At 33.2% G+C, this 14174-nt stretch overlaps 2 protein-coding genes across 9 annotated transcripts in view; both read left to right on the top strand.

The window, feature by feature from the left end:
• Positions 1-5356, top strand: part of LOC125059403 (IQ motif and SEC7 domain-containing protein 1) — a 164543-nt gene extending 159187 nt beyond the window's left edge. For 6 of the 8 annotated variants that reach the window (XM_047663808.1, XM_047663815.1, XM_047663809.1 and 3 more), the window contains 4 exons: positions 319-397; positions 492-628; positions 1542-1682; positions 2634-5356. In XM_047663808.1, coding sequence (XP_047519764.1) covers positions 319-397; positions 492-628; positions 1542-1682; positions 2634-2734 — 458 coding nt within the window. In that variant the 3' untranslated portion in view covers positions 2735-5356. Of the gene's footprint in view, positions 1-318; positions 398-491; positions 629-1541; positions 1752-2633 lie in introns of all 8 variants that reach the window. The other 2 variants (XM_047663814.1, XM_047663810.1) reach the window with 2 other exon arrangements.
• Positions 5357-8501: 3145 nt separating this feature from the next.
• Positions 8502-13663, top strand: LOC125059236. The gene is made up of 7 exons (XM_047663562.1): positions 8502-8637; positions 10248-10372; positions 10647-10768; positions 11180-11225; positions 11489-11612; positions 12179-12323; positions 12886-13663. The coding sequence occupies exons 2-7, from the start codon at positions 10248-10250 to the stop codon at positions 13551-13553; spliced, it is 1230 nt and encodes a 409-aa protein (XP_047519518.1). The 5' UTR covers positions 8502-8637; the 3' UTR covers positions 13554-13663.
• The last annotated feature ends 511 nt before the right edge of the window (positions 13664-14174 follow it).

Raw genomic sequence — 14174 nt, forward strand, 5'->3', positions numbered from 1 at the left:
TACTCAAGTGACCGAAATTACTTTAATTACTTTATTTTATTATTTAGCTGGCATCACTGCCTACTAATTTCAGGTTTAGTAAACCTTTCTAAAAAATAAAATGTTATCTTTACTTGTGCGTTTTTTACTGTTTGTGATGACGTACGTAATTATCACTCGGAATTAAAAATCGGACTATAGTAAAATATGGTTTTAGTAATAGAGTTTATAGGTACTTCTAAAAGAGAAGGAAAATCTAATTATTTTCAGAATTTCAAGTAATATTACAGCAAACAAATAGTATGATGGTTTTGGCTCATTTAACTAATGACATTTCAGTTATGGAGAATCGTGACAGTGGAGTAGCAGATGTGGAAATCGATCACCAACAATGTATTGATCACATGCATGCTCATGGGTAAGTTTTTTTTTATGATTAAACCACATATGTTATTTAAATATAATTTATTGGTACTGAAAGATAAACTAAAACGAATAATCAACATTTCCAGCGTGGTGCCACCGCCCCCCTCGTGCCCTGCCCCCATGGCCCCGCGCCCGCCTGGTGGAGGCTGCCCCCCTACCGCAGTCATCAAGAGGAACGTTCTCAGCAACTCCCTGGTTGACATCAACGATCCTGGTATGTATTGTGAGTCATTGGATTATTTAAAGATTTGAAACTTCAGAAGAAATTTTTGTTTTAATAATTATTTATTCTTACATTAATACATATATAGATATAGATACACTAAGTATCCTAGACTACACAAAACATACATGTGCATAAATAATATGTATACACAACATATATAGGAATATTTAAAAATGAAAACGTTTTAAACGGAAATTGACAACAGATACCAACAGCTTTGATCTGATACCTCACATTGGACCGGTCAAATTCTTAATTAGTAATCTTAATATATATAAATTACGTGTCACGTTGTTTGTCTGCTATGGACTCCTAAACTACTGAACCGATTTCATTCAAATTTGCACACCGTGTGCAGTTTGATCTAACTTAAAAGACAGGATACATCTCAATTTATACCCGCAATATTATTTTATTGCAAAATATTTGTTTATTATTTGATAGTCACAATTCTAACAGTTGGAGCTGTGTTGAAAGTACCAATGTTTCAAATAAGCTACAATTTAATGGCATAACCACTAATAAAGCATGGTGGTCCCCATGACTGGTGTTCTCCTATCGTTTCCATTGAATAGTTGAATACTATGTAATATGACAAAAACCTCAGCCACAGCAATGCTTGGCCGGTCTGCTAGTAATAATATAGATTAGTGATGCATCTCATATTGGGTCGATTCGATTTTCATATTTAGTTAAGTCTCAATTATTGTACCAGTAATTTTGTTTTTTGGGATTCAGCGCTGGCTCTCACTAATTTAGTTCATAAATATACTTTGAAGTATATCAAAACGTACTTTTAGGCTTTTATTTAAATTCATTATCAAAGACAAAACGATGTTTACAAAAAAGAAAAAGCAGAATTCTTCACATATGTAAGAAAGAAGCCCTAAAAACCATTTCTAAATTCCAGTGGCCCTCGCAGCCGAGCGGCTCCAGCGCCGTGGGTCAGTGGGGTCCCTGGACAGCGGCATGTCCGTCTCCTTCCAGCAGGGCAGCCGCACTGCTCTTCACGCCACGTCACCGCGACATCCACCCGAGCAACGGTCGCCGGGTGAGCGAGTACTTTATTAACCGACCTCAAAAAGGATGTTAGAGTTCCACCCGTATGATTGGATATTGAGTATGTTTTTTTAGGTTTCCGAGCATGATTGCTAGATTTCGTAAGTGCATGTATGAATGTTTGTCCACAAATTTATTATAAACTTGGCAGAAGTCCAGATGATCTTTAAGTCTGTTTGAACCAGCTTTAGTCTAAATCGGTTGAGTGGTTTTTGATTTACGTTTCGTTTAAACCTCAAGTAAAAACAATTCGTTTTCAGAAGGCATTGAAGTTAGTTTTTTTTATTAATATGATTAATAAGGTTTGGGACCCACGCCCTATAAATAAATTTAACTTTTTAATTAATTTTTAATACATTATAATAAAAGTAATTATTGCTTTATGTAGATATTTTCCACCTTAACAGAACGTGAGGAAATATTTGAAGAAGCGGGAAAACCTTTTTTTTTTAAATATTAAGTGTCGTTTTTTTAAGGTTTAATTTCAGTTTTCTTTTTCTTATTGTCTATTAATGTACTTTTGTTTTCTGTTTCATACACTTTGTTTATCAATGTAATCTGTTTTGGCTTTGTGTACGTCTACGTCATGACATCTTAAGTAACAAGGGAGCGTTCAAGTATTACGTCACACAATTTTTAGAGATTATTGAAACCTCCCCCCCCCCCCTCGTGTAACGCGCCGTAACGTTTTTGTGTACCCAATAGTTAAACTTTCCGTGACCACCCTGTTACTCTTTATAGCTAAAAGTTACCATTATGTGCTGTAAAGTACTGGAAAGTCGAAAATAATATAACGCGTAATTCAATCCCCGCATCGTAATGTTTTACAAAATGACCCCCCTCCCAATTGTTACGTAATACTTGAACGCTCCCTAAATAATGATAACATAAATTAAAACCAAAGACTTAGATTAGATGTAATTGATACTATTTTTCTTTCCAGGTCGTATCTTTGGCGGTATTTTCCCGGCACGAATACGCAAACTGAGCGCATCGGGAATCCCCGACACGAAGAGCCAAGTCGGCAAAAGCACAGAAGTCTAATCGCTTCGATTTGGTTATTATTCGATTATTCTGTAAATCGATTCTGATTCTATTTCTTTGCGCGATTATCGAATCCATTTTGAAGGGATTCGATCATTTCCAAGTGCCATCCTAATACCTTTTAGATTTTAGTAGCTTCTGAAAGCTGAAGCACAAACCTCTCGCTTTTACTTAATCGAATTGTATGGGAAGGAGTGAGATAGCATTATTTTTGACTTGCTCTTTGGTGACCGGTTAGGGATTCAGGTGACCTTATACGCGTTTAGTTGAAGATTTTAAGATAAAATTTAAATAACATTGACGGAAAATGGATAGCTGAGATGGGTATAGCTTTTGAATGACTTACTGTAGATCGAAATAGACAACTATTTCTACGAAATTTGAAATGAATATTTCTTGATAATTCTTTTCTTTTCTTGACCTAATAGAGCTGTAAGGAAGGCAGGGTTTTGACACAAAAATCTAGAAATCATAAACGGTTAACCAAAAATCTCCATAGCACGTTTGAAAAGTTTACGAGTACCCGGCTGGGTGTTAGAGTAATTTGTACATACGTTGAGAAATTCACTACAATAGTTACTTTCGGCACAAGGTCAAATATGGTTTAACTTTTAGCGGCCATATCTGGCACATTTAAACGAATTTATTCGATCATTGTTGAAATTATTAGATTTAGAAATTAATATCTCGTATTCTAAAATATTGATAGTCGTCCGTACCATTCCTTTCAGTCCATTGAGAAGTATATTTATAGATATTATTTATCCGATTTCAAGATTATTTTTACAAATGTGTTACCTTGGTACCATAGAACGTAGAGTAAGGTAAATTATCTATGAATCGTCGTCCCGTTTCCCATATAAAAATCCAACAAATTCATAAACATCTTTGGTATAGCTATGTTCCGCCATTTTCTTTTTCCCATTGCCTTAACGCAAACTATACAAGTTTTGTAATGTACTCGTTGTCATTTTACGATTTTAACTAACAGTACTCGGCCATTTATAAGTTGCATCGTGCTTTAGAAAGAGATACTCGGCTAGCTTCGGCTTCGTATATCGCCGTCTCTGTCGTCTAATAGATACCGGACTGTTAGTTTCGTGTGACAGAGATGACGCTCTACAAAGCGAGTATCTCTTTCTAAAGAACGATGCGACTTATAAATGGTATTTATTTGTTTAGTTCCAAATATGCCCACGGAGCGCTGCTCGAGTATTTCATACAATCATTTGTATATTTTCGATTTACGTATTGTTTGTGCTAAGGAACATTTTCAAATAATAAATATAACCTAGATTGTTGACTAGCTAATGTTGAATTTGTAATAGGCTTGTTATTTCTACTATTTGATACGGATAGGAAAGGGTTCCCTTTCGTGCTGAGCGGGAATTTCGGGAGTTGAACCGCCCGAACCACAAAACCCGCTTGGTTGTTGTCGATAATAATTTCTTTGAAATTCGATTAAGAAATTATTATCGATAAAGTTTCCTACTTTCAACCCGACTGACTTAGCCAATCGTACAATTATTGTATACGTTTTGTACTTTGCGCTGTCCATTTTAACGTGAATCTCCATTTAGAGTAAGAATTTAATGTGTCGACTACGCAACCGCTAAAGACTTTACTTCAAATGTAAATTTTAGTAATTTTACCCTTTTAAGAATTGGCAATGTATGATGTTTATTTTTCTTTTTTCAGTACATTTGAAGGGTTACTCTATAAGAGAGTACCGTTTTTCGATTTTCATTAATTGACCGAATATTTGTTGGAAAGCACTGCAAAGTGCCGATTCCAATAATTATAACATTTTAATTTATGTTTATTTTCATATCTCTCTTCAGTATATTAGAAACTCCAAGAGAATTAAAATACAGCAGGGTTACTCTGTAAAAACGTACTTTTTTATAATCATCCTTGATTGACTGAATATTTGTTGGATACTACTGCAAAAAGCGGGTTCCAATAAATATACCATTTTACCATGATTCAGATAATTCTCTTTAACTTGGAACTGCAAATATTGAAAACGAAATTACATAGTAAGCCTGCTAAATATAACAACTGTGTGTTACTTATTGGTCTAGAGTCATCTTAGTTAATTTTAACCTTCGCTGTATACCTCTTAACTTAAACTGTGGTCGACACTCCTTAATATTTAAAAATTGTAATGCATTACAATGTAAAAGGAATTGATATAGGGTTTTGTCGTTGAATTTTGAACCTTGTATACTTAACTTTAGGGTTGAACTTGTCAAGCGATTATCTACCGGCATTTAACTGTCAATTTGAGGTTCTATGAAGCGTGCGTTTGCTTTTGTAAATTTCGCTTGAAGCCAAAGATAGGTTTGTGTTCGCATTGAGACGAGATTTTCACATTACCATACAGATACCATTGTATTGTTTTTCTGTAATATAAACCTTACTAACTTATGTATGTATATTGAAGAGGATTACTTAATATATATCTTTTAGTTATTGTTATTAGAAATAAAAGCATTCGACGTCTCTTATATTGTATAATAATGTTGTTGAGAATTGCTACAACTAAGTCACTTACATTAGTTTTATTTAAAAATGCGAAAGTGTATTTATTTATTAAATATGAATTAACATTCATGATGACTCTTGGTGTTTTATTTCAATCCTCTCAAACCCATTCATTTAATGGATATTTCTTAATGAAACTCATACTCAAAATGACTTTATTCACATTAGGTAACCAAGTACACTTATGAACGTCAACAGAAAAGAAGCCAGATTGATTCTTAATTTACATTTACTACCAGTTCGTAAGTCAAGGGCGTAGGGCGGGTAAGAAGAGGATTTTTTTTTAATAGAACGGGGAAAAACAGTAGGAGGCTCACCTGATGTTAACTAACAGTGCCCATTGATATTTAATCCTTTTGAGAATTGCTTTTGTTGAAGGACCAAGTGGAATTGGTTCGGAAATACTTCAATGGGCAGGTGGGGCCACATACCGATGGAGCGCGGTAGAACCTGCTTTCAAAAACGCTCAGTTGTGAAACGATGGACCTACGTTGATACAGGTGTAAATTTGTGTTCTGCCCCCATGTCCGATGATGAAACTTTTACAACAGAATAATACTTAAATAAAATCGTATGATTATAAATGCTGAAAAGTGCCTGCGTCTAGCTATACTCTCGGGGCGTAACTCTGACGTTTCACGTAATCACCACGCTTGTAAGGCCTGAGTGAGCCAAACGTTGCCTTGGTACAATTTGATTCATTCAACTTATATAAATTATTGTCTTTGGTTGTTCATTAACTTCTAAGGGATAAGGGGACCAGCCGGGGCAGGGCAGAAAGGGGTTTTAAGGTCAAGACCAAACAAACTAATGTTATGTTAAGTTCATAGACGCAAAACAAACGCTTTTTTCTCGAAATTATACCTATAAATTTGTATAATAATACATATAATATAAATGTGTATATATACAATTTATAACGTCCCTATTAGCCTGTAGTAACATCTTAATAATGATACTATTCCTTTTACCCGCGTATTCTAAAACGGACACAGTTTTTCTTATATAAAACTAGGCTGAGACTTTTTTTTAATGAAATAAGTATAAAAAACAAGTGGCACTACTATATTTTAAAGTCTGGGCTTTAGATATCTGTTTCGTGATCGTGATCATTCATCAATCTGGTACCTAGTGAAGTCACGCCTTCGACTTTGGGTCTAAGGAATGTTCGAACCAACGTCGCACACTGAAACCACTAGGCATACACTGCTTTTGTCTATCTTAATCTAAGTTTTGAACAAAGTATTTAATTGAATTTAATCCAGAAGATTATACACTGAAAAATAAAACTAAATATACAGCAAAAACGTTATAAACTTGTAGCCTAATATGATATATTATGTATTTATTATTGAATTTTTGGTAAGTAAACAATAAATAATATAACAAAATACCTAGTTAGTTATTCTTTAAATATACAAAAATACGTGGTAAGTATACATAATTAAATAAAATTATGACTAATTGTACGATCGTTATACTCACTGCATAGCTCGCTGATGCGCTCAAGATTTTGATACTACTTTAAATTATCGTTGCCCCAATGAGGTGTGTGGCTTCCCACTACAGTACAAGTAAACATTTAATTAGGAACATCACTTGATCGCCTTAATAATTACTTGAAGTCCCGGAAAATGGGGCCTTTTCCATCTGATCTTTTAAAAAAAATGCATTATCAACAAAATGCATATTAAGCCGACGGCTAGTACATATTTTGTTTCGTCGAAAATCATATCCCATGACCTCCTGGTAAACCAAGCGATGTTCATGAAGTCACTTAGGATGCGTTGACTAAGCCACGAGGCCGGCTTAGACAGTACCTGCTAGAATGACATAGATTATTTAAGAAGGTTGTGGACCTTACGTATAGTGTGTTATAAATATCTATTGTGATATATTCCTTAAAAAAATCCATATCCACATACGTACATGGTTTAATTGTGATGTAATTTAATAGAAGAAACTATGTATTTATGAAAAGTTCACCACATCTTATATATGCTATATCTATAGTATATGTTACAAGCTATCTATTCTAAAATACGTCACAATTATGGTAAACATAAAATATGTTCCAAATAATAAAAATATTACACTTCAATTTCAATTTTAGATTTTACTAGTTGCTTTGAAAAGCAAAAAATTACTACTAAAATAGAGGATTAGGTATCAGGTAGGCAAATGCTTTTTTTTATTGATCAGTCCACTACCGAATATTAATATACTTAGTACAATACATACAAAGCATTATATATAAATCATTGAAGGTAAAAAGGGCTACGACATTCCAGATCCCTTATGTAAATGTATGGTAGCATTTTTACTTAAATAGTTATAAAAAATCAATTTGATATTGAAAAACGGTAAAAAGTTATGAATTTTTTGATTCTAATTTGGATTAAAATATTCCTAAAATCAAAGTATTTCTATAGAAGAACTAAACGTGTATTGTGGCTGACAGCGATACAGTCACTTGTAAGTCATCACCTCCCAACTCCCCCTTGAGCCAGGCTTAGCACCGAACAGACGGACACACGTGGATAGCTATATAACGATTTGTTTAGCGTAATAGCAAACGTCATTGGTTTTCTAGGCAAAGCGAATAGAGGTGGTGTGGAGTGATAAGTCATTTATTTAGAGAAACTTTTTTGGATTCTGTAAAGGGATAGGAGAGAACCAAATAGTCTCGACAAGTTGGTAATGGTAGAGAGGAGAAGTCAGTTGCACTGAGACAAGCTGAGAATAGAGTAGTGAGCGAGCAGCAAGTCGATGTTTCGTAATGAAGTTTGCAAAGTAGAAGAAAGGGATAGAAAATATTAAATTGTCTGAGTCCTGTCTGATACAGTAAAATTTATCTTGTTACACAAGTACAACATGCAATATGCAAAGTAATATTAAGTATACTAACGATGGTATTCATCAACGTAATTATAAGCCTAAATCATCAAGGCATATTTTGTTTATTTACAAAACAGTGACAACTAGATAGATATCTGTATGAGTTTTATGATACTCGATAGACTTTATTAAAACAGTTAAATTTAATAATTAAATTATTTTAAAATAAAAATTCACGAGTTCTACAAGAATCATTTAATAATTTTCGATTAGTTCATTGGGTTGAAAAATAAGAGACTGAACTCAACTCTTAATAAAAATGTACTAGTTGGTTTGACGCATTTTTACTGTTTGTTTCACTCACGACTCTATAGATTTCGCTGTTCATACGTCGCTAGCGGGCTATCGTTGTTCACTTCAGTACTGGGGACCACGTGACAATAGTTACAAGACGATTTTTACCACAATTTTATAAGAATGCTATTTTTCATGTGACGGGCTTTTGGAATCATCTAACTGTAAGTACATTTTCATTTTTAATATGTTAAATTGTGTTTTAGAAAATTATGTATATAATAGTTATAAAGTTGTGTTTTTAGTATTATTATGAATATTTAAATATATTCTCAATGCACTAATTTGTGTATTAAACATTTAACCAACGCATTGAACATCTGTTTACCAACTCGTTTAGGCACTTAAGTAAGTTCGGTTTCTCTTTGTGCTTAAGAAAAAGTGACATTTAATTAAAAATATACTTTATTATAAAGCATGCCGCATATTTGATATATAACTATATAAAATATAGCATTAGAATTAAGATCCGATATTTTGAATTATACTTTTACAAACAATATTATTTAAATTTAAAACAGCATACTAATAAAATAGATTTTTAATTCACACTTATATATATTCTGTGGTTATTATTTTCATGCACATCTCACACTTTGGCCTAAAGGTCTAGATACCAGGCCATAAACTCCAAAAAAAAAAAAAATGCACATCTCACACCTTGCAAAGCACAAACCACCATTTTTAAAAAGTTACAATCTGTCAAAATTTTCGCGCGAAAACATGGCGTTCATCCGGGGTCGCATACAAAACTGTATCGTAAGAAACAAATTATACTCATTTAGTGATAATTTAATAAACTTAACTAAATTATAGGCATTTAATTCAATTTAACTACAAGTACTGGCTGTTGTGGGCGGTCAATCACCCTCTTATAGCATTATGTTACAAAACATTATGAAGATACAGAGGACCTATGTAGATAATCGTTAGTAGTAATATAAAATAATATACGTTTTTTTTATACGAAATAAACATTTTGACTTTTACTACTTAACATAATCCTATTTCGGTGAAAATTATTAAAGTAATATACTTAATTATAATTATTTAAAATTATTAAATTTTTAAAGTACAACATATTTTTTAATTTCTAAATAAGACAAGGAAATAAAAAAGAATACAGATCACGAGATGTGTGCTGCATAAATTTCTTCCCCGTCGTTCACGTAACAAACAGCGTATGGATGGAAATTCTTATAAAATATGTTTTATTTAATTTTATTTAACATATATTAAAAAAAGAACACTTATGTAGTGAAGAGCATTCAATTGAAATCCAAAAAATCTCCATATGTAATCATAAAACAGAATACTACGAATAAATAAAAATCAACAATACAAATGTAAGCACACCAAATTTTTAAACCAAATTTAACTGTACAAGTAAAAATAAGGAGAGCAAAGGAAGTTCTAGTTCAACCTTAGGGTCACCACACACCGGGCCATTGTTTTCCAAAAAGATACAAGATTTCCCGCATTCCTAATTAGTGGGTTCGAACCCCGGCTGTGCACCATTGTACTTTCTTTCTATGTGCGCCTTCACTCGAACGGTGAAGGAAAACATCGTAAATAACCAACTTACCTTGGACCCAAAAATTCGACTACTTGCCTATTAGATTGACAAATGATCATGAAACAGATACAGAAGTCCAGAAAGGTTTTAGCGCAAATGAAGGTTCTTAAAATTCTTATTTCGAGAACAGACTTTATCTTGAAAAAACTTAAATGCTAACGCGGTGGAAACGCTTTAATTTAATGTTTTTTGTTAAAGATGGAGGAATCTCTAGACGGTCGTGAGAGCCATAGCGCAGCAGGCTTCGACTCAGCAGCCATTTTAAATGACGACGTTTCTCCGACAACTAGCTTTTGCTATAACATCCCTAATTTGTTTAATAGGTAAACATTTTTCCGTAATCTTTCTGATATAAGAGAAACCTTTTCTAGACTAAAACTATAGTGGGCGTGGCAGGTTTGAGGGCAGTCGGACATGAAGATAATATGTGTCTCTATTGCTTAGAAAAAGTAGGTTATCACTCTTCTTTACCTGAATAAACCTCATTTTGCCACTCAGATCTCGAGTTTTGATCTCGAATTTAACTTCCGGTATTTAGTGAGTAAATTATTATATACTTCGACAATATTTGATGCATGTTTATAATTACACTTTTAGTCTGGGAGCGGGCTCGCTTTGTGAGCGACCGGAAGCGGAAGTGGAAAATTATCCAGCACAGGAACCCGCTGATGAAGAGAACCACCAATTTGAGGAGGAGGAAGAATATTCACCTAATTCGAGTATGTTATTTCAAAAAATATTTTTTTAGGTATGCGCAACATTTATTGTTTTAATAAAGGAGTAAACTCCTATATATTTATTTATATATATTATATATTTATTTATAAATATATATTTACTTAAAAATAACCGCAAAATCGTTAGTATAAATGTCGCAGCCAACTAGCTTAATACGCCCTTCAATTAATAGCTATAATTTTAACGAAACAGCACCGTTTAACTAGCGATCTGAAAAATATTCAGCTGAAGCATTTGTAACAACATTTCATAACCTGGCTGGCTAATGCTAGGCTATTGATTGAAGGCGAATTAAGCTAGTTGGTTGTGACTTATATATGTATATATTATTAAAGTGTATTTATACTTACGCTGGTAATAATGAAACATTTCATCTTATATATTATTTTCAGGTGGCAAGGCCGGCGATATTCCAAAACGAAAACAACGAAGGTACAGGTGCGTACAATTTTTTTATAAGAATAATTAATATAAAAATGAATCAGTGAGTTGGCATTGTTACAAATAATAAAAATTTTGGTTAATTTAATAAATTCGAAATTCCTTGATAGTTATTTGAATGAGTCTTAAAGGATAATATATTTGTTAAATTATGATTTTTAATACAGTTTTTGTATGAACAGAAAAGTGTGTTTAATTATTCTAGACAAGGACAGCTGTTTACTTTTTGACTCATTGTTTAGAAAATATATATTTTACAGAACAACATTTTCAAATGTGCAATTAGAACAACTAGAGGCTGCATTTCACAAAACCCACTACCCTGATGTGTTCTTCAGGGAGGAGCTGGCAATGAGGATCGATCTGACTGAAGCCAGAGTTCAGGTGAATTATATTGTTCGTTGCAATGAATTTGTCCATACAATTTTAATTAAATATATATTCATATATTTATTTGATGAAATTATCCGATTCCCTCACGATTCTTTCCTTCGTCGTACGAGCAAAGTTTAATGCGCATATAGAAAGTGAAGGTGCACAGCCGGGGTTCAAACCTGGAACCTCAGGGATGAGAGTCGCAGGCAACTAGATCCAGACACTTCTCTAGTATTTTTTGTTTATCTTTTCTAATTATGTCAAATAAAATCAGGAATTTGGTACCTATCTGAGTAGTAGTTGGGCAATTACGGTAAAAAAATTTAAAAAATCTTTATCTCTACTAATAAATTTTGATATATAATAGATTACATTAGTAAGAGGTAAAAAATCAGAGAGTTAATGTGAAGATTCGCAAGATTGAAAAAAAATTAAAAAAAAAAAAATTATCTTGAAATTTTTGAAATCAGTTCAGTAGTTTTTGAGTTTATTCGTAAACAGCATACAAATCTTTCATCTTTATAATATTACTATAGAAAGAGATACCTATATGAATTAACACATTTGACTTTCAGGTGTGGTTCCAAAATCGTCGAGCAAAATGGCGCAAACAACAAAAGGCTGGTTGTGAGAGCTATCCACCCAGGTCTACAAGATCACCTGAACAACGGTCTCCATCCTCACTGGCCTTGGAAATGAGAGATTTTATTACTATACCAGGTAAGTTCTTAAAACATAATCTTCAAAATAAAAATAAAAAATTATGTTGAATAATGTTCCGAATCAAGAGCAGTGTTGGCCTAGAGGCTTCAGCGTGCGACTCTCATACCTGAGGTTGTAGGTTCGATCCACTATGCACCAATGGACTTTCTTTCTATGTGCGCATTTAACATTTCTCGAACGGTGAAGGAAAACATCGTGAGGAAACCGACATGTCTTAGACCCAAAAAGTCGACGGCGTGTGTCAGGCACTGGAGGCTGATCACCTACTTGCCTATTAGATTTTAAAATGATCATGAAACAGATTTAGAAATGAGGCCAAGACCTAAAGAGGTTGTCGCGCCACTGATTTTTCTTAATGTATAGAATACAGTTGAAATCATTTCGCTTCGAAAAAGTCTCTGTATATCACATATCCTTATTTACAAAGGTGCCGGGTTTGATTTTCGGCGAGGCAATTGTTTCGGATTGTAAAACTATGTAGATGTAGAAATGTCTTTTTAGGACTAATTTCTAAATAACATTAGAGGAATTTTAATGTTTCCTTAATTTTCCAACACAGTATCATCCCCGCAAATAATCAACATGGCCGAAGCTGCGCATCAAAATAGCTACGGAAAGAACAAACAGACCGCTCCAGCTATCCACATCTCTGCTCTACCATCGAGACAGAACCCACAACTAGATCTACCCTCCTTCTCCATTCCTTTACAATACAACTTAGGCAGTTTCAAAAAAGCCGACGAAGATGTACACCTCGACTTAGAATCCCAAGAGCAGCCCCAAAACCCATGGGATACAAGAATGATGCCCAATTTCAACCTAATGCATATGAAGCCCTTATTAGAAAACAGAGACAATACAGATTTGTCCGAAGTCAAGTATGAAGTGAAAAATGAAAATGTTGGAAGGTCTTATAATGATCTTCCAATAAATCGAATCGAGTCTGAAGATATTCTCGGGAAAGAAACGGTGAACGAAGGGCAAACAATTTCACCAGACTTTGAAATAGAGAGATATCAATACAATGATGGCGATAAACGTTTTAGAGAACCATTCGACGAATCAATTATGGAAGATAGAAACGATTTTGTGTGCGATGGGGACTTCCTGTGTAAGAATAATTTCGAAAAAATCGATGAAAAGCGAAATGAATTTGAGGAATGTCATTTGCTGGATGGCGAAAGTAGTGTGTCGGTTGGAATGAGTAATTTTGATAATAATTTATAAGTATTGTTGTGTTACTTGTTGTTTATGGTGCAATCTAGTCATTATTTAATTTTCGATTGTTTCCTAATTAAGTTCAGTTATTAGATTAATAAATTTAAGCGTTCTTTTAACTTGTTTTAAAATCTTGAAACAATTCTAAACACACTCACTATGTTCCAAAATAAGTGAATTATAAAAACTTTCTATTTTTAGCAAGCAACGCGAACTTAATACATGTTTTATGTCACTCATTGAAATATCTTAAGATAAAATAAAAAAAGGTTTATTTTTTAAAAGATCGAAACAGTATGGTCTCGTAGTCACTAAAAGAACCTGAAGTGAATTTATACACTAAAACTAGCTTCGTACCTAATATTACCTGTTCATACCTAACGTTGTCAATAAACCCTTCATTAAGACATTCAAATTTACGGTTTAAGATATTTATGTATCATAAAGAACATTACAACATTCACTTATAGAAAATATACTAATACACTTGTTAATTAATTTTATATTACAATAGTAAAAAGTATAGGCAGGCAGGAAATAGAAGACCTATTAGATAAAAACACATAATATTCTTTTAACAGTTACACATCACAAAAAAGAAAACAAGATAAAATAATAAACAATAACAAT

Source organism: Pieris napi, chromosome 19 (assembly GCF_905475465.1).
Source record: "Pieris napi chromosome 19, ilPieNapi1.2, whole genome shotgun sequence".
In the NCBI taxonomy this organism is placed as follows: Eukaryota; Metazoa; Arthropoda; class Insecta; order Lepidoptera; family Pieridae; genus Pieris; species Pieris napi.